This window comes from Silurus meridionalis, chromosome 29 (assembly GCF_014805685.1).
Source record: "Silurus meridionalis isolate SWU-2019-XX chromosome 29, ASM1480568v1, whole genome shotgun sequence".
Classification (NCBI taxonomy): domain Eukaryota; kingdom Metazoa; phylum Chordata; class Actinopteri; order Siluriformes; family Siluridae; genus Silurus; species Silurus meridionalis.
The window spans coordinates 7,829,642-7,849,106 of NC_060912.1; the positions used below are offsets into that span (position 1 = coordinate 7,829,642).

At 36.1% G+C, this 19,465-nt stretch overlaps 2 protein-coding genes across 4 annotated transcripts in view; one reads left to right on the forward strand and one right to left on the reverse strand.

Moving 5' to 3' along the window:
• Positions 1-4,070: 4,070 nt before the first annotated feature.
• nrsn1l (neurensin 1-like) lies at positions 4,071-10,809 on the forward strand. Of its 2 annotated transcripts, none has more exons than XM_046844048.1 (3): positions 4,071-4,294; positions 7,842-8,027; positions 9,153-10,809. In XM_046844048.1, the coding sequence occupies exons 2-3, from the start codon at positions 7,851-7,853 to the stop codon at positions 9,555-9,557; spliced, it is 582 nt and encodes a 193-aa protein (XP_046700004.1). In that variant the 5' UTR covers positions 4,071-4,294; positions 7,842-7,850; the 3' UTR covers positions 9,558-10,809. The 2 variants fall into 2 exon arrangements, with proteins under 2 accessions (XP_046700004.1, XP_046700003.1); XM_046844047.1 differs by lacking the exon at positions 4,071-4,294 and adding an exon at positions 5,942-6,155.
• lpcat1 (lysophosphatidylcholine acyltransferase 1) overlaps positions 8,759-19,465 on the reverse strand; it is a 28,245-nt gene continuing 17,538 nt past the window's right edge. The window contains exon 15 of one of the 2 annotated variants that reach the window (XM_046844044.1): positions 8,759-9,408. The gene's annotated coding sequence lies outside the window, so the exon portion shown is untranslated. Of the gene's footprint in view, positions 9,409-14,391; positions 14,778-19,465 lie in introns of those variants that run through there. The other variant, XM_046844045.1, reaches the window with a different exon arrangement.

Below are 19,465 nucleotides of genomic sequence, written 5' to 3' on the forward strand. Positions count from 1 at the left end.
AAGGTTTTTTCTTCGTAGCAAGCGGGTCCTCATTACTCTCAGCCTCAGACTCTACACCCATGGGATATGGATTGTCTGATATCTTTTGTGGCCCTTTTCTGGCCTCAACCTTTAGAATCCTGAACATTGCGATCCTCATTTTTGTGTATATGCATTAATAATAGCACACACTTAATGCTTTGGTAAGATACAGACACTGGAGTGAAGTACACCGAATACTAAGGTATTAAGGTGAAAAAAGTATAGTATGTAAATAAGATAATCTTGTGTTTTTACCAGAGGCAAAATACAGTGACATTGTGGCAACTCTCTGCCCTGAGGACATTTTAAATAAATTAGAAATCATTAAAAACTACTTACAACCGTTACAGCATGGTTAAAACATGGTGTGAATAGATTGACTTGGACCATGTAAAATTAAACATTACTGACACCTTTTTAAAGATGAATTATCTACTCTTCTGGAAAGGAAAACGTCCCTGTTGTTGGTTACTACTGTTATTTTTGTGTACCGCATATTGTTATTTCATTCAAATTGCCTAATCCTTATTGCTCCTGGAGATATATAGCCTACTATATACTTATATATGCTAAATGTTTGTAAAGAATGTGTTTGCAGCATTAAAAAGACCTTGTGCACAAAGCAAGCTCCAAAAAGACATGGTGTGATATGGTGTGATGGTGCCTGTATAGTGTACTAGACTCAATAGGTTGTTTTACATTTGCTAGACAACAAAACACCTATGAGCTTGCAGAAAGCCTCTACTTTTGTTGATGAAGTTGCTTTTTATTTGTCTGATTATTTTTTCATTTATTATCATATATTATTATTTTTCATTTTGCTCTGGTTCTTATCTGTGAACAGATCTGCCTTCCATACTTACTGTTTTGAAAAAGATATTGCATCAGCTCAGGGTGCAAAAGCTAAGCTTCTAATGCTGGTAATCATGTCAAATCCATTCTTTGACCTTTCTTGAACTGAGAAACTATTGGAATGGACTATAAGATGGTTATTCCCCTATGCAGAAATAATAAAGAAATGGAATGTATTAAAGACAACATTGAAATGAAGCCAGTTCATCAAAACAATTGAGGTGCACTACATTTGGTGCATCCACAACCATGTTAAGATTGTGAATACTAGGCTGAAACAGATAAAAACAACCCCCTTAGTGGGAAAGATTGCCCCACTGAATTTAAATGAACATTGAATGTCCACATAGATGTTCACAAAAAGAAGGGCAAGAACTTTAATTTGGAGAGGAGCCTGAATCTGTCCAAAATGACCAAGCTATTTGGTGGAGGCTTTTAGGAGTCAGTCAAAGTATGTTAGTATTTTACACACTAGTGCAGCTATGTGTGAAGGCATAAAATGTATAAAACTCTAAGATAGTGCCCAGAGAAAACCTGACTCAACAGGGATAATGAGGGGTGAACACAGGCCTCTGCAGTAAACAGTGTATTGAATAGCAAGGGGAAATCATTCAACAATAGTAGCACTTAGCCACAGACCATGCTGGTAAACAAAAAATGCCAATGGAAAACCTGACATGGCAGGAGCAATGAAGGATTAATTGAAGGAAACAAGCTCCAGCGTTGCAAGTTATTAGAATCCTGCTAACTTAGCAAGCTCAGCAATGAAAGTGTATGACACTTACAGGACCATTGGTGACAAATGTCAAGTACTCTGAGGAGTTGTGAGAAAGAAGTGCACTCAAAAGTCGAAAGAAAAATATATAAAATTATCTAAACAATGGAGAAAAGAAGAGTTTTGCTTTGTAGCTGCCATCAAACCACTAAGAGTGTAGCTCCATGTTGTGTATATCTGAACAAGAATTTGAGGCTAGGAGAAAAAAGTAAATGATTTATTACAAATACTACATTATAAATTACTTAGTAACCTTATGTCTACATACAAACCACCAAAAAATTGAAAAACAAATGTATGAAAATTAGCATAAATGTGAGCATTAGCATTAAATTTGACAGCAAAACAACCTTCATTCCAAAAAAAGTTGGGACGATGAGTAAAATGTAAATAAAAAACCAGAATGTGGTGATTTGCAAACATAGAAAACAAATGAAATGGTTAAAGTGAGGAAATTTTAAAGAAAAAATTTAATGTTTCTCAATTTCTCAAAAAAACACAGGGGCATGTTTACCACTGTGTAGTATTCAATTTGCTTTTACCATAAATCTGTATACAGTGCATCTAGGATACCAGGTGCTGGACTTTTGGGAGAGGACTTTTGTTGTCCTATTTGTGTCTTATACAAGACTCTAGCTGCTCAACAGTACTGGGTCATCTTTGTCATGTTTTTAGTTTCATGATGCCTCAAATGTTTGCATTTGGCCAAAGGTCTGGACTGTAGGCAGGTAAATTCAACACCCACACTCTTCTACTAAGAAACTATGCTGTTGTAATAGATGCAGTATGTAGTTAAGCATTGTCTTGCTGAAATATGCAAGGCTTTATAAATCTATATATGCACAACCTGTATATAGCTTTAAGCATTGATGGAGTCTTTTCACATGTGCAAGACGAGCATTTACCAGGCACTAATGCACCCTCATATCATTAGAGATGCAGGCTTTTGAACTGCTGATAACAAGCAGTATGGTCCCTCTTTTCTTTTGTCTGGAGAATGCAGCATCTATGGTTTCCATGGTTTCTTCTGACCACAGAACAGTTTTCCACTTTTAGTGTTCATTTTAAATGAGTTTTTGCCCACAGAAAACAGTGACATTTTTAGATCATGTTCACATATGGCTTCTTCTTTGCATGATAACCCGGATTTGTGGATGACACAGTAAACTTTCACATATGCTAATATCTGGAGGTGTTTCTGGCCAAGATCACAGGCATTCAGTATTGATTTTTACCCTTGTCTTTACATATTATTTTAACTGTTTGATGATAATATGTACTGTAGATGATGGGATATTCAATTCAATTTCAATTTCAATTTATTTATTTATTTATTTTTTATTTTTTTATTTAGCAATTTTGGAACATTATTCTGAAATTGTTCCACAATTTGTTGATAGTAATTAAAATGACCAATTGTTTATTTGAATGATATATTTTATGTTCTATTGTTAATAAAATATAGGTTTATGGGATTTGCAAATATTATGCAATTATTACATTCTGGTTTTATTTATATTTTACACAGTGTTCTAACTTTTTTGGAACTGAGATTGTACCTATCTTGTAATATACAAGCAGACTTCAGGTTCTGCCTTACTGTCAAAATAAATTTGAATTTGTGCAAGTGCACCAGTATATATGTGAATTATGCACTGTGGCGGATGAATAAAATGTCTCTGCTGCAGGGGAATGTCCATTATCAGAGTGTTTCCCAATCTTGGGCACAGGCATGAAATAACTGTGACTGTTATGTGGATTAGCCATAGGTAAAATGGATCTGTATCAGATCTGTGTCTGGGAGCAGGTTTCTCTGTCACTACATCCAGTTTGGAATATTAAGGTAAAAAAAAAAAAAAAAAGCAAAAGACATTGATGGTGTGCCCTCTTTTTGCCCTGGGGTCATTTTAAAATGGATTAGAAATCATAAAAAATACTCATAACCAGTTACAGCACCAAGGTTGAAACATGGTGTACATGTATTGGCTAGACCTGATAAAAAAGGACACTAACTTTTAAATGATTAATCGTCCACCCCGCTTGAAAAGTCAGTAGTGTTATTTGTGTATTTCTAAGAAACCCAATTCCAAGTTGGGATGGGGTTTAAAATATAAATAAAAACAGAAAGCAATGATTTGCAAATCACCCATATTGTAAGAGAAAATAGAACATATATCAAATGTTTAAACCGAGGAAACATACCATTTTAAAGATTGGTCATTTTCAATTTAATTGCTTCAACATGTTTCAAACAAAGTTGATATGGGGAAACTAAAAGCTAGAAACTTAAGTGTTACTAAAAAGAAACAGCTGGAGGGAACATTTAGCAACTAATTAGGTTAATTGGCAACATGTCTGAAACATGATTAAGTACAAAAAGGATATTTTAGAGAGGCAGAACATCTCAGAATAAAAATGGGCAGAGGGTCACCAATCTGCAATAACAAACTGTGCCTACAAATTGTGGAAGAATTTCAGAATTATGTTTCACATAAAATTGCAAATACTTTTAATATCTTATCATCTACAGAACATAAAATCATCAACAAGTTCTGAGAATCTGGAGAAATCTCTGGTGCAAGGGTAAAAATCAATATTGGATGCTCGTGATCTTCAGACCCTCAGGTGACTCTGCATTAAAAACAGGTATGATTTTGTAAAGGAAATCATTGTTTGCTGTGTCATACACAAATGCACATTAAAGCTCTATCATGCAAAGAAGAAACCATATATTAACATAATCCAGAAATCTTGCCATCTTTTCTAGGCCAGAGCTCATTTCAAATTTATTGAGTTAAAGTGGAAAGCTCTTCTGTGGCCAGATACATTGAAATGTGAAATTCTTTTTGGAAACCATGGAGAAAGCATACTCATCACCAGTTCAAAAGATTGCATCGCTAATGGTATTGTGGTGCATTAGTGTCTATTCCTTGCCTACATCTGGTAAGGCATATCAATGTTGAAAGGCATATACATGTTTTAAAGCTACACATGCTTCTATTCAGAACGCTTTTTCAGGGAAGGCCTTGCATATTTCAGCAAAAGAGTGCCAAACCACATACTGTAACTTCAGTATTACAACAGCATAGCTTGGTAGTAGAAGAATCTGGGTGGTGGACTGGCTTGCCTGCAATTCATATCTTTCACCATTTGAAAACGTTTGGTGCATCATGAAACAAAAAATACAACAAAGAAGTCCCAAGACTGTTGAACAGCTAGAATCCTGCATCAGACATAAATGGGACAACATTCCTCTCCCCAAATTCCAGCAACTGGTATTTTCAGTTCTCAGACATATACTAGACTGTTGTTAAAAGAAGAGGGAATACCACACAATGTTAAATATGGCCCTTTCTCAACTTTTTTGAGATGTATTGCAGCCTTTCAATTAAAAATTGCATTTTTTCCCTTAAAAGTCTAAATGTTCTTAGTTTAAGCATTTAATATTTTCTCTGTTTTACTGTGAATAAAATGAGTTTATATGATTTTCAATTCAACAATACTGTTCTTTCATTCAAACTGCCTCATCCTGTGGTTCTTCGCCTGTTTTATAGCTAAAAGCTTGTAGATATCTGATATAATAGAACAATATCGGCACACTTTAAATGATAAATGTACCTGGGTGAAAAACCCAGTTTAGTCTAAAACACAGGCTTTTTATACTGGTGTCTTCCAAGCTTTCTTATTAATTTTGTTTGTTTGTTTGTTATTTAACATGTATACTGTAGCATTAGAATAAGGTAATTTTCTTTCAGCTGTTCAAAGATAAACTACCAGCCCAAGAGTTTACCTTGTTTTGGAAGCAGGTAGTTGGTCTGACCTAGCTGTTGTTGTCTATTTTTTGTTGTTGTTTGCTAGTTTGAGTATACCATCTGAATATCAGATTATAAATACTTTATCGTTGACTATTTAGCTTGTCGATACACACATTTTATAAGTGTTGGCTTGTCCTCTAGACTGTAGCTACAAAAGCCAAGGCCTATGGATTATGTATATTGTACAGTTATATTTCATGTGGGTATCAGGTTGTGAAATGGTTTCTGCACAAAGCTTTTATTTTCATTTTATTTTTTCTAAATGCACCACACAGTACAGCCTGAATAACACAGTTGATATAACAGACTGGAAATTATTATTTTAATAAAATAATATTTGTAAATATATATATTTATTCCATTAATAGTTTGATAGTTTATTAACTAGAAGAATCATAGAAAATCCACATTTTGCTATATTACAGTAGATTATAAATAGTGCTTTTCAGGTCACCATAGTTACCACAGATGGCCATTTTGCCACGATAATATGAGCAATGGGACGCCGCCTTGGCGAATGACTAATGGCTTCGGAGTGCTTTGGCTATATTACGGAAGATAGTGCGAGGTTTTCATTAATTTATTTCTTCATTTATTTATTTATTTCCTTGCTTGTGGCGAGGAGGAGCGAGCATGGGACGCATCGGAAGCGGATGAAGCCGTGTTGAGGATCAGCACAGCCTTCAGACTGGGTATAGCTTTGGTTTTTTCTGTAATTTACCTCAGAGAAATCATGGCGCAGCGACCGTTACGTTTACAAGGATGTAAATGCACACCGGTTTGAATTTAAATTGTAACCGTCGACGCGCGCGCACTAACGGCTGCTCGCCAAAGCGGTGTAACAGCAGTAAATGGAAAGAGCGCGAGAAATAATACAGTGCGTGTCTCTGTGGTTTTGTGTGTGTGTGTTGTTTATTTAGCTATTATTTAATGTTTAGTGGTTACTGGTAAATAAAAGCTAAAAGAAATTAAAATGCGTATGTTCAGAAGTCTTGCATACTACTGAGGCATCATAACCTGTTGAACCATGTTGAAAATCAGTATTTTTTTTCTTTGTTGTTGTTTAGATCAGAAGTGGCATTTTGGTCTCCTTTGGGTTTGCACTGAAATAAAAACACCTGATTTGAGGCAGGACGAAATGGATTCTGGACTAAATACTGTTTGCATTATAGTATATAAAACAATAAATAAATTGATTGCATTATTTTGAACCAAAAGTCAGATGTCGTGATCCTGATGGAGCCAGAAATCCCAAGCCAGGTTTCCAAAAAACATCTTGAGTAGGAGTTTAGTGATATTTGCAGAGTATTGATGGATGATGGAGCAAACAGGAAGATAGAAATGATATTGTATTATTGTGCGTTGTATAACGGTGATCCTAATACCGTGGTGCTCCAACCATAAAAGTGTGTGTGTGTGTGTGTGTGTGTGTGTGTGTGTGTGACTCATCAGTGGGTGACCAGTTACCTTCTGGAGAGTAACAACACCAGGCATCCACAGATCACACTGACGTTCAGACAGAGAGCAAAAAGACAGCATATCGACAGAGTCAATATGTTTTAAGAGATAAAGACCGAGAAATTGCTATCGTGATTACAGCATGTACACGTGAATATAAATATTTATATATAAAATAAATAAAAAAGGTCAAATAAAAAAACATTTTCAGGTAAAAAGTCATCTCGTCAAAATGTACAAAGTGTGTTTCTCCAGTTAAAAGTTATGTTGCATAGACTGAAGTCAAGTTTATTTCCACAGCGCTTTTCACAACAAGACATTGTCTCAAATGCAGCTTTACAGAAATTAACAGTTAAGGTGAACGTTGTGTATTTGTCCCTGATGAGCAGCCATGGTGACTGTGACCCGGAAAAACTCCCTTAGATGTTATGAGAAAGAAACCTTGAGAGGAACCAGACTCAAAAGTGGAACCCATCCTCATTTGGGTGACATCAAGAGTGTGATCATAAATCTTTAAGCAATACAGAACACTGGAGAATGAGAACTAACAGGAGTACTGGAGTGTAAGATTATGAGTAATGTTCTTTCTACAGTCTTATACAGTCATTTGTGGTTATAAAACTAGGCGCAACTGAGCAACTCATAAAATAGCTCAACAATCATCACAGATCCAACACCAGCTTCTCCATGCCAGAGCCTTCTAACACTCAACTGAAGATTAATATCTGATTGAATGTTAATAATTACCATATCTGGGCATACAATTTTACGGACAGACTATAGCATACACTCACTGTCATCATTAATATTTATATAGATTCATTTGCATTGCTTATTTTCTATTTCATACAAACATTCCATACAGCATTTCCTTTCACATTTATTATTTATAAGCGAACTTTATTCTTTTGTGTTCGCAGGTCTACAATATGGCCTCTTACTCAGAGGTGCATGGGCCAGAGCGTGCTAAAAGTATTCCAGGCTATAGGTTTGGGGTGCGTTCCTACCTGCACTATTTTTATGAGGAGTGTACAGCCTCTGTATGGAACCAGGAGGATGTTCAGAACCAGCGTTCATACCAGTGGTGGAGCTCAGGCCTCTGCAAGGTAGGGACATTTTACATCTATGGTGTTTGAGATTTCAGGTTTTTTTTATGAGTTTATTTACTCTTTTTTTTGTGGCAGGGTGTCCTAATACTGTTTTTAATGCACCGATACATACTTCTTTTCCCTGGCTTCCTTGGGGGAATTTCTTTTTTCACTTCAATTTGATAATTGTGCCAATTGTTTGGTAAGCCTGGAGGAATGGGTCAATGTGATTGTCAGCCTCATCACCAGATTTTAACTACCGATCTGAAATGGTACTTTCAAATGTGCAGTATTTAGTCTATTTGAATGAAACCCAATTATCTTTTCTTGTTTTGGCATAGTTCAATTTAACATAGTTTTACAGGTAAGAACTTATGGGTGCGAACCAAAATGTCTTGGATTTGGATGTGATTTTCTCAATCCAATTCTAATCAATCTCTATTGGATTTCTAGCGCTTTCAAAAATTAATTAAATCTGATCTAATCCGATTAGATCCCAAATCAACCCAGCTTCAAGAAGCGAACCAAATATGATAAAAAGGTTGCTGCAATATACAAAGAAGTGAAAATAAAACATGAAATATGAATAAAATACTTTGTGTTTGCAGACTTACACTTACCTCAGCCAATATGTTTTTTGTTTTTTGTAAATTTTGTGCAGGATGGAACTATTCTAAACCAAATAGCAATTAAACCAAAAGTATACATTTTGCTGTGCTTCAGACTTTGCAAATGACATGGTGAAACGATATGGTGGTCGACTTTATTATACTAGTATAGTTCTGATCTAGTTATAGTTTTGCAATCATTTTCAGTTGATTAAAAAAACAAGGGAATAAAAAAACCAAAGGTTTTTAACTGTAACACTGACAGTGTATCTGTTGGAGCTCATGGTGTCAGCTATGAATAACAGATTGGCTATTGATTGCCTTCTTTTGCTGGCTAGTTAGCAAGCTAGACATTTATCTAGGGGACACGACTATGTACATAGTTTGAATGAACTATGTACATAGTTTGCTCCCAGTAAAACACATTCAGTTATACATGTTCCCTACTGTGTGTAAAAGTATGTGTTAAAAACTACTTGCAACTACTACACTACTTTAATGCAGAGTTGGTCATAGCTCTTCCTGTGCCTTTCAGATTTCTCTTGCAGTTGGAACTGTCCTGTTAGCTGTCGGTTTGGTGATGTTGGCGGTGGGTTTTGCCGTTCCAACTCGAATTGAGGCATTCGGCGAGGGAGAATTGCTCTTTGTGGATCACCATGCCATGCGATACAACAAGGCCCTGAACATGTGTGTACAGGCTGGCACTGGGATGCTGACCCTGGGGGGCCTGATGATGACCGCTGGTCTGCTGTTGTCTGCGTTCTCCAAACCCACAACCAGTCCACAGCCTCCTGGGAAAGAAAAAAAGGGCATCATTGGGAGGGGAGGTGGAGCAGATGGAAGGAGTCCCACCAATGTTCTCACTAAAGCTCCCAGTCCAGCTGCAGGTGATGTAGCTGTCCCTGTTGCTCTCTCTAAAGTAGAGAATGTCCAACCATAAGTAAACTTAAGAGTCCTATTCCACTAAAGACCTGGATACACTATGCTAGTTTGCTCTGAAGTAACTATTTGGTGTTAAGTAAGGAAGTGCATTTGAGACAAAATTTTAAGTAAGGAATAAACCCTGATAGTTTGTGCTGACACTAAATTGGATTTTAGAGGTCTAAAATAAAACAGCTAAAAATGTGCTATTTTTCTTATACCACAGTAAATTGTCAACAGTTTAATTTAATGTTGAGGAATGAGCATTAGACAAGTTCTTATAACAGCTATAAATATCGATTCCTTCACCAGCCTTTTTGCCTCTTTCTTGAAGTTACTAATTCATAAGGTGGAGCTTGTCATGTAACAGAGAAACAAGAAATTACAAACTCCTCTAAACTTAAGACTTTCCTGTAGCAGAAAACCTACTAATTATTACATGGTGCAGATACTAAAGACTAATTAAATACCTGTTAATTAAATACCTGTTTGGAGAAATTTCACCATATCAGCCATATCAACAGTCATGTTTATATTAAATACTGTTATTTATTTATTTATTTATTTATTATTAACCTTAAGAAGTTTGTCTGCTATATAACTCTATTTATACAGAAATCATGAGGTATTAAAATCAGTGCATTAATATAAATCTGTGATGTCCAACACTGATGTACCATTATAGAAAATTAATCAACACCTTTGGGTTTAAGAATTCGACAACGCTGTGATATAATAAAGAATGAAACATTTCTGCTTCTGCTGTTTCTGTCCGAACAAAAAATAGATCTGCTGCGGCAGAAAACAAGAAATTTCTAATAAAATTTTTATCAGAAGCATATTATTGCAGTTTGTCTTTGCAGTTGTTTTATTTTTATTTGAGCAAGTTGGCAACCGAGTATATTTTAAAGGTAAAGTTATATAAATGCAAGGCAATGATTTAATGTATAAAATATATTGTCAGGAGACTCGCTATGAAGGACTGACTTTGTGTATCCAGGCCTTTATAAGCTACAGGGGAAAAATAGGGTTAATATATTCAAGAAGAGAGAAGTGCAGTTGTTTCTCGTGTAATAGTCTGTGCAGTCTCAGACGGATTTATTATCTGGTTTTGATTTCAAAACAAAGCAAATGTGAGTAGTTTGTCTTTAGTTTTTGTGGATTTTAACACCGTCAAATCGAACGGTGAAAGCAGCAGGGTGAAGTGGCACAGCTCACAGAACCATACACTGTGTTGATTTCTCATTTAATAAACTTGCAGTCATGTTAAATCCTTCTGTACTGTTGTTTTTTTTTTTTTTTTTTTGACTGCCTTTCATTTTATTATTGCAGGAAAAGCTTGATTTGATGGCCCCTTCCCAAACATGGTTAATAAATTATTAGCATGCTCAAATTGTGCTGTGTGTAGGACCCTTTTTGTATCTATAATGTATTTATCTTTTACAATAAATCTTGTGTACCAGTGATGCCACCTCTATGGCTTTAAAAAAAATTCTGCTCCTGCTCAATGGCTATCATCAGGTCAGATATCTCAGAAGCTGTAAACAGACTCAGGAAACACAACAATGAGTCATTCCATCATTTCTGCTTCTCTCCCTCCTCCCCCAAAGTGAGTCATCCCTTCTCATCCGCCATTCACAGTATACAGTTCAGGGGCCATTAACAATCAATTACCCAGCATGCAAAACCACAGTGCTTACTACACTGATCTTATGTGCCTGAATGTGGAACATGTATGCAGAACAATAAAAAAAATCCAGGTGTATTTCCCTTCTGGTTTTATAGATTATATTTCAATACCTTACACAGTGCAGACGTTGGTGTCATCACCAGCAACCTGACATCCACTGATTTTTGACAGTCCGTAGTCTTTTCAGTTGTCTTTCAGCCTCAGACCAGTGAACACACTGATTCGAGGCATTCCTCTACACAGGACGGATGTCTTCATAACTAGAAAGCGTGGCTGTGTATCCAGCCCCTTCCCATCGTGAGCCCGGGGAAGCTCAGTCAGTGGAACAGAGTGCAGTGAGAGAAGTGTGCTCCAGGGAAAATGAGATGAGAAGGTAACGCTCCATTGATCAGGCGTCTGTATATGACTCATCTTTGTGAGGGATGAGCAGATATGTTTCCATTCCCTTTTTAAGACACCACTGTTTTCACTACATCTGATAATGGGTATACTGCAGTGGGGTCAGGGTTTGTGCGCAAAATTGAAACCAGCAGTAAACAAGTAAGAGAAAAGTAGGATTATGAATTCTTACTACACTTAATTTAAGGACACAAATCAATATCTGTTCAGGAGTATGGTCATCTATGGTGGGTTCTTTGAATAAGAAATGGCATGCGATATATTGTGCAGATGTAATGAAGTGTACAGTGTATAGCTGTTGTTTACCCACTTGTCGCCAACGTCTTTTGCAGTTTATCACAAAAACTTACATCCAAATACAATGAGATTTTTGACCATCTGGAAAAACTTCAAAAATTGAGGACTGACTTCATGTCACTAATGTCATGTTTTCGGCATTGAACCCTATTGTACAATTAATTGCATTGTTTCTCTTTGTATTATACACCGATTAGACATCACGTGATTGCCACTGATCAGGCATAACATTATGACCACCTGCCTAATATTGTGTTGGTCCCCCTTTTGCTAGCAAAACAGTTCTGACCCGTCGAGCATCAATGAGCCTTGGAAGCCCATGACCCTGTCGCTGGTTCACCACCGTTCCTTCCTTTGGCCACTTTTGATAGATACTGACTACTGCAGACCGGGAACATCCTACAAGAGCTGCAGTTTTGGAGATGCTCTGACCCAGTCGTCTAGACATCACAATTTGTCGAACCTCCCAATTTTTTTTGTTTCTAACACATCAACATTTAGGACAAAATGTTTACTTGTTGCCTAATAAATCCCACCCATTAGCAAGTGCCATGATGAAATAATTAGTGTCACCGGTTATAATGTGATGTCATAATTTTATGCCTGATTGGTGTAAGATGTACTAATCTAGAACTTGCATTAGTTAAGCAGATAAAAGGAGTAAATATTTATTTATTACCTAATATCAAATAATAAATGAGAGGAATAATGGCATGAATAAGGACTTTATTATTAACATAGTGATTGGTATAATGCAATTTATCTTTGACCCATAGGAAAGGGTTTGGGCTCCTCTATTTTTGACAGTATATATCCATATAAGATATATACAATTGCCTGTACACTTACTCCTGCCTGCCATCATCCAATCAGTAAATCTACTACGTACAGATCTAGAGATTCCGTTAATGTTCTCTTCAACCAACCGAATGTGATCCAAGATCTACTCTGACAATGAGACTGAAAACATCAACTAGACTGAAGAAAGACTAGGTTCAACGAGCCTGTGTACACTGTAGCTTCAGATTGCTGCTCTTAAAAGGCATTTTGCTGGTGTAGCTCATTGACCTCGAGGTTGTACATTCTGAGAGGCTTTTCTTCTCACCACAGTTGTACTGAATAGTCAAATGAAGAACCGTGACCTCTCTGATCAACAAGTTGTTGATCACATACTGGAGGGCTTTTTGTTTTTTATCTATGTTGTTATTTGCACCGTTCTGTGTAAAACTATAATTATTGCTTTTCATAAAAATCCCCAAAGATCTGCAGACTTTGAAATGCTCAAACCAACAACCATAACATGGTTAAAAGCATTTAAAAACATACAGGGTGCTGTTCTTTCATAAATAAAAAATGAAAATAAAAAAATGAAATTCATCAACTTCAGGGTGGTATATACTGTATCTCCAGAAGCAATTTAAATACTGCCAGGAATGCATAAGAATATGAGCGCTGAACTGTGAAATATTTATTCGGTGTGATAACCAAACATTCGCTGCGATCCTGACATTTGAATATAATAGCTCGTGTGATCAAATCACGTCACTCGACTTTACCATGAAGGCTGCGAAATGATGAAAAAGTGACGCTAAATTATACCGCTCAATGTAACCGAGAGCCATGTCGTTGTAACCAATAACATTAATTCCTTGTGATATGGCGTATAACGAGCAAACGAGATAAAATACTGGCATTTAGACAAAGGTTTAGACACCTACTGTCAAACAAGGGGGAAATCTTTTTTATGTAAATGAGGGCTTTGAAGTGGTCAGAATGTGCCACTTCAATCACTAGCAACCAAATTAAAAGTTTTATTAAGCCTAGTTTTCTTAGCCATCATAATACAGCACAGTAGAATAGGCATGCTCATCTTTTTCATCCATGCAGTTTGTTGAATGTGAAAATGTTAATTGGATCGCACACTGAGAAAATATATCCAATAGAACCCACCTAGTACTGCCCGAAAAAAAAAAAAAAAAAGCAATATTGTAAATGAGATTTTAATTTGGATAATCTTTTAAAGTTTAATAGAGCCCGGAGCCAGTGGGCATATTGCAATTGCTACATCATTATTAAACAAAAGTGACGCAAAATCATCCGTTCTCAGACTGTGACAGATAAATGCTTTCCACCGCACAAATAATATTAGTTCTGCCTACTGACATCAGCTCTTATCTCCATATTGGTTTTATTGGGCTCACACTGCTGTCAGGTGCCGTAAGATTTGACAGAAATGTTTGCATATATGAACAGCTGCACCAATATATGTGTGTGTGTGTGTTCAGATCCGGCAAAGTAGCCCCGGCATGACAAATAAGAGGAGCCCATATCAGCAATCTAAAGAAACTCTCCCCGCTAATCAAAGATAGGACAAGATTGGGGTTTGGACAGTTATGCACAGAGAGTAGACACTGAAACTTTTTGACAAAGACTAAAACAGTAAATGCCACAATACATTTTACACTGATTTTTACTCAAAAAAATTTAATCGATGTTCACACATACAGCAACTAACAGCAACCATAATTGGCCAATGACTGACAATTAACCAATACAGATGTGGACAAATTTGGTACTCCTCCTCTTAAAATAAAATAAAATCAACCTACAATTTTCTCTGAAATAGATAAATCCAGATAAAAATCAAATTGCTGCCCATCCTTGTTTATTCTGAATTGAATCGAAATCAGACTGCTTTTTAATTCAACAGATTAATTTACATAATAAAGCAATATAATGGGACCCTCAACTGAATATTTTGTTGCACACTCTGTAGAGGCTGTAGCTCTTAATGAGACTCCTGCACCTGCCAACAGGTAGTGTTGGAGCAACTGCTTCGGCTGTCCCAAGTTTCTAAAAAAAAATATCAGATAGGATTCAGATCAGCTCATAGTAGGTCACTTAGGAATAGTCCACTGTTATGTTCTTAGCCATTCTTTGGTGCTTTTAGGTGTATGTTTTGGGTCACCATCCTGTCAGAACCTCCATGAGCTGTGACTGAGATAGAGTTTTCAGATACTAGGCAGTATAGTTCTCAAAAATGGCTTGATAATCTAAAGATTTCATTGTGCTCTGCACAGAATTGAGGCTCCCTATTCCAGATGTTGCTTTAAAACATTATCAAGCCTCCTCCATGTTTCACAGAAGGCAATGTTTTCTTTTTTCTGAAAGGTTATTTTTGCATGTGTGAACATACAGCTTTGTCTCATCTGTTAAAACATGCATTCTCCCATAAGCTCTGTGGCATTATAATGCATTTTAGCAAATTTGTAAGAAAAAAATGCTGTTTGAAACCACTATAATCCAATTCTTTACATATAGGGGTACCAACAAATTTGTCTGTGTCTGTAAATGAATAGCAAAAATTGAGAAAAGTTTAACTTTCTGTGCAAATATAAGGGCAAACTTGGTAAACTGATAAAGTTAGGATGACAACCAGTCGAAAGCGATTTTAAGCACATCAACTTGCAGAAATAGAATCGTTGCAAGTGTGAACATACAGTAGCATATGGAATGAAACGTAGGGTTGCATACACTTGTGCTGTTGCAAGAAAATAATCAGCAATAATTGCAATTGCAGTCAGGAAGAGTTTTTCATGTTTTTACTGCAGACATTTCTCCAGGTTAGGTACTGTATAAACCAAAATGAATGGTGTGCAAAGGTGGCATTTTAAAAGTCTTTGACGTCAGTTATAAACGTAATGATGTAGCTGAGTTTAAGGAACTGTTCGAGTAAGAAATTCATATACTATTCCTGTCACCATGCTTTCATTACTACATCCAAGAATTTTCCATGGATTTTTCAGTATTTCAAAGGGTTTATTTTAAATTAATATTTAGTGACACATATATTGGCATTAGCTTTATATCACACTTAGTAACTGTTACCCAGTTTGTAAGACTTCATCTATGCCATCTGCTTCTTCACTCTCACCTTCTGACCACTGGATGCTGGGCCGTTTATGTTTAACCCTTTTATTTGTTTTATGCTTACAGCAATATTAAGTGTATTGCTGCTAAGGTACTATGATCATATACCTACAAACTAGCCAATATGTATAGATATATGATGTGATGGTAGAAGAAACCTTGAGACGTATTACCGTATACCATGTGAATGTGTTATATTGTTAAATATTAAATTCTCATTGGTTGACAAGTGTTATTTTTTCCAACAGCAGATATTATAGTATTTCTACTTGCAAGGACCATTCAAGGTTTGTACTGATATACTATCTATAAAAATGGTGTACACAGGAAACTGGATGTTGGGCACTTCACATTGATGGTGGTTGATTGAGTCTTCCATTAGAAAACAATTTTAGGCCTTTTTTTTTTAAATATTTAAAGGAGGCTCCAGTTTCAGTACTTCAGAAGTAAATCTGTAAATAAATGTATTGTTATTAAAGACTTGACAGCAAATTAAAGACGGGGGGAAGAGCCTGCAGAAGGATATTATAATGTGGATATAATACAATTTTAAATTTAATTCACAAAAATTTTTCTTTGGCACATTGCTGCAGTAAAAATATGTTAAACTCTTACTGATGAAATTGTAATGGATTCTTGAAAGTGGAGCATTTTGCCACCTGTGTCAAAGCTGTTAACAGAAAATGACATCATCTGAAATTGGCCACGGAAAGCAGGATTTGGGACACGGCTGGACTGAACTGATTGAGGTGCCAAGCAACCAGGCTGCATTAACCGGGGTGTCCTTTGTAATCTTAACATTATATGGCTCTGTCATTTGTTGTTCTTTAGGGGTTAGTAAAGATTGGAACAAGGTTGCAATGAATAGTGACAGAGAAGGCAAATGTAAGGATCTGAGCGAGTTGGACAAGGGCCAAATAGTGACGTCTAGACGACTGGGTCAAAACATTTTCAAAACTGCAGCTCTTGTGAGGTGTTCCCGGTTTGAATAATTTATGTATATAATAATAATTATTATTATTTATATCTGCCAGAGAGGGTCACAGTGCATTTGATTGAGGGGTATATTGAGATTCAAATCCCACAGGATGCAACAAAGTGACCAAGTTCTTTTAAATGTTTGTACAGGGTACATTCTTTCATCCTTTTCCTGTGGGATTTATACACCTCACGGTTCAACCAGATGCCCTGGGAACCTTTCTGGCATATAGAAATAAATAAATAAATCCTTCCTCTACTCAGATCCATTTAGAACCTGTCATTTGTTTATTCCAGATCATGTATATGTACTCAGTTACACCCTTTGGTGTATATATAAAATGCAAATGTATACATATACACTTGTTTATCTTTTGTATACAGTTACAGTGTTTACTGGAAAAGAGAGTCTATGCTGGTGTGTTTCAGCATTTAGCTGATAAACAACTCAAGGAAAAAAATGAAGCTCTGTTGTTTTTCAATGATTCAATACTTTAATACAAACGATCACATTTTAATATAACGACCATATATTTGTTTTCTGGTGTCACTATTTACTACAACCTTGATTCAACCTTTAATTTAGCCTAAGGAACAACAAATGACAGAGCCATATAGTAGTAAGATTACAAAAGGACACTCCGGTTAATGCAGCTTGATGAGTTGCTTAGCGCCTCAATCAGTTCAGTCCAGCCGTGTCCCAAATCCTGCTTTCCGTGGCCAATTTTTAGATGATGTCATTATCTGTTAACAGCTTTGACACAGGTGGCAAAATGCTCCACTTTCAAGAAGCAAAGCTCACTCGATTTCTTTCTGCTTCTTTTTTTTTCTTCCTTGAACTAAGCGATGATGTAATGCTATTTTATCCAGCCAGTTGAGGAGGGGGCAAGAAAGTGTGCTAGCACCACCTTCTGGAAGTGTGAGGAAGTTTTTGTGTTTGATAACAAAGGGGGCATCGTGTGTTTACCACAAAAGTTGAGTCAAAGAATGATGTAATGCCAAAGAGTGTGATGGGAGTGAAATGGTTAGAGTAAAGCAAGACAAAGCATGATGTGAGGGGGAAAAAAAATATAACAGCATAAATATTAAGAGCAGATGTGAATGAAATGTTCAGTCTCTAAATGCTAAAATGCACAAAGCCACCTTTCAGCAAGTGATTGCTTGAAAAAAGCTTGAGAAACACATAGTTTGCTTTGTTCTGCCTGCATTTTAAGAACTCTTTCTGTTGACAGTGACATTAGGGGACCCCCGCTGGCTCGGCTTATCTTATCGCATCATCACAACATCAATCTACTGTTAGGAAGCGTTCAAATCCACTTAAAGCTGCAGGAGAACTGCGTTACTTCAGCTAAGAAAAATGCAAATGTAATTATGACAAATAGACTCAAGCACAACAGCGTACAGGAAAGCAGTGCATGCAGATCATAGGTCTGTGGTTTACATTCGTCATGCTTTAGTCCCCCGATTATTCCATTTTACTGTGTAATTCCGAATGAAATGATACAGAACGGGGAAAACGCTAAAAAAAATAAAGAGGGGATTGCAGTGTCTTTCATGTCCGTGATATTACATTTCTTAACATGAATGTAAAAGTAATAAGCATTTCAAAGTGTTCTGCAAAAACCTATGTGCATGTTTCAGGTAAATAAACATTTCTAAACTAGGGTCACTTAGAAAACATTGCCTGCACCAGCAATTAAAATCAAATCATAATAATACTTAAAAATTACTCTCATGCTTGAAGCCTAATTTACAGATACATGAAGATTTTTGATGTATGAAGAAAAGTACATTAATTGCAGATCACCTACAAGTCACACGATCGTCATATAATCGATTTTTTTAATTTCTAGATTTTTCTTTGTATTTTGCAAGGGCTCATGAGATCATTATGAACGTACAAACTTGTCGCCCAAAATGAATAATACAGTCAATAATTAGTATGTCCTTGAGGTCGGTTATATCAACAACATGGATGCCAATATAGGACCGGGGTTCTAAGTCCACCCAAACATGTGAATCCCAACAATTAAATAAACAAAGTAGCTAATTGTCTTTCTAATTGCATCTGAACACACAGTGGTCCTGTGAGACGCCTGTGTCAATAACAGGGTTGACACATGATAAATCCAATGGCCAAATCAAAATTAGCCTTAAAACCAACCCCATCATTGATTGCAATCTGACCATCCTCATACTCATAATATCTACAATGAAACTACATCACATTACAAATAACCAAAATATTACTTTTGCCAAATACCCCAATTATTTTTAATTCCTATCTATCTACAGAAGCGTCTTAACGTTATTCCAACTTAATTTCAGCTACACACCCCAAGTACATACATAATAAACAGAACATTTGTTTATTCTTTGCTTTAGACTCCAGCTTATTTGCTTAGCTAGAAAAACATTGATATAAGTTTTAAGTGGGATCTATGCATGAGAAAAAAAAAAAAAAAAAAAAAGGCTCCTGTTTCATATCTTACAGCACAGCCCCCTCTAGTGGTAAATCGACGCTTAAAAAATAATTTCGATATCCAATATAAACAAAGTTCAATTTTCTACATGCTCATACACTGCATAGTACTCGAACAACAGATCATCTAGAAATAAATATACGTTTCAGG

What these genes read in the sequence shown, in the direction of transcription:
- nrsn1l (XM_046844048.1), top strand. Translation starts at nt 7,851, where the DNA reads ATGGCCTCTTACTCAGAGGTGCATGGGCCAGAGCGTGCTAAAAGTATT. An exon ending in GGAGCTCAGGCCTCTGCAAG is followed by an intron (nt 8,028 to 9,152) that starts GTAGGGACATTT and finishes TGTGCCTTTCAG; the next exon opens with ATTTCTCTTGCAGTTGGAAC.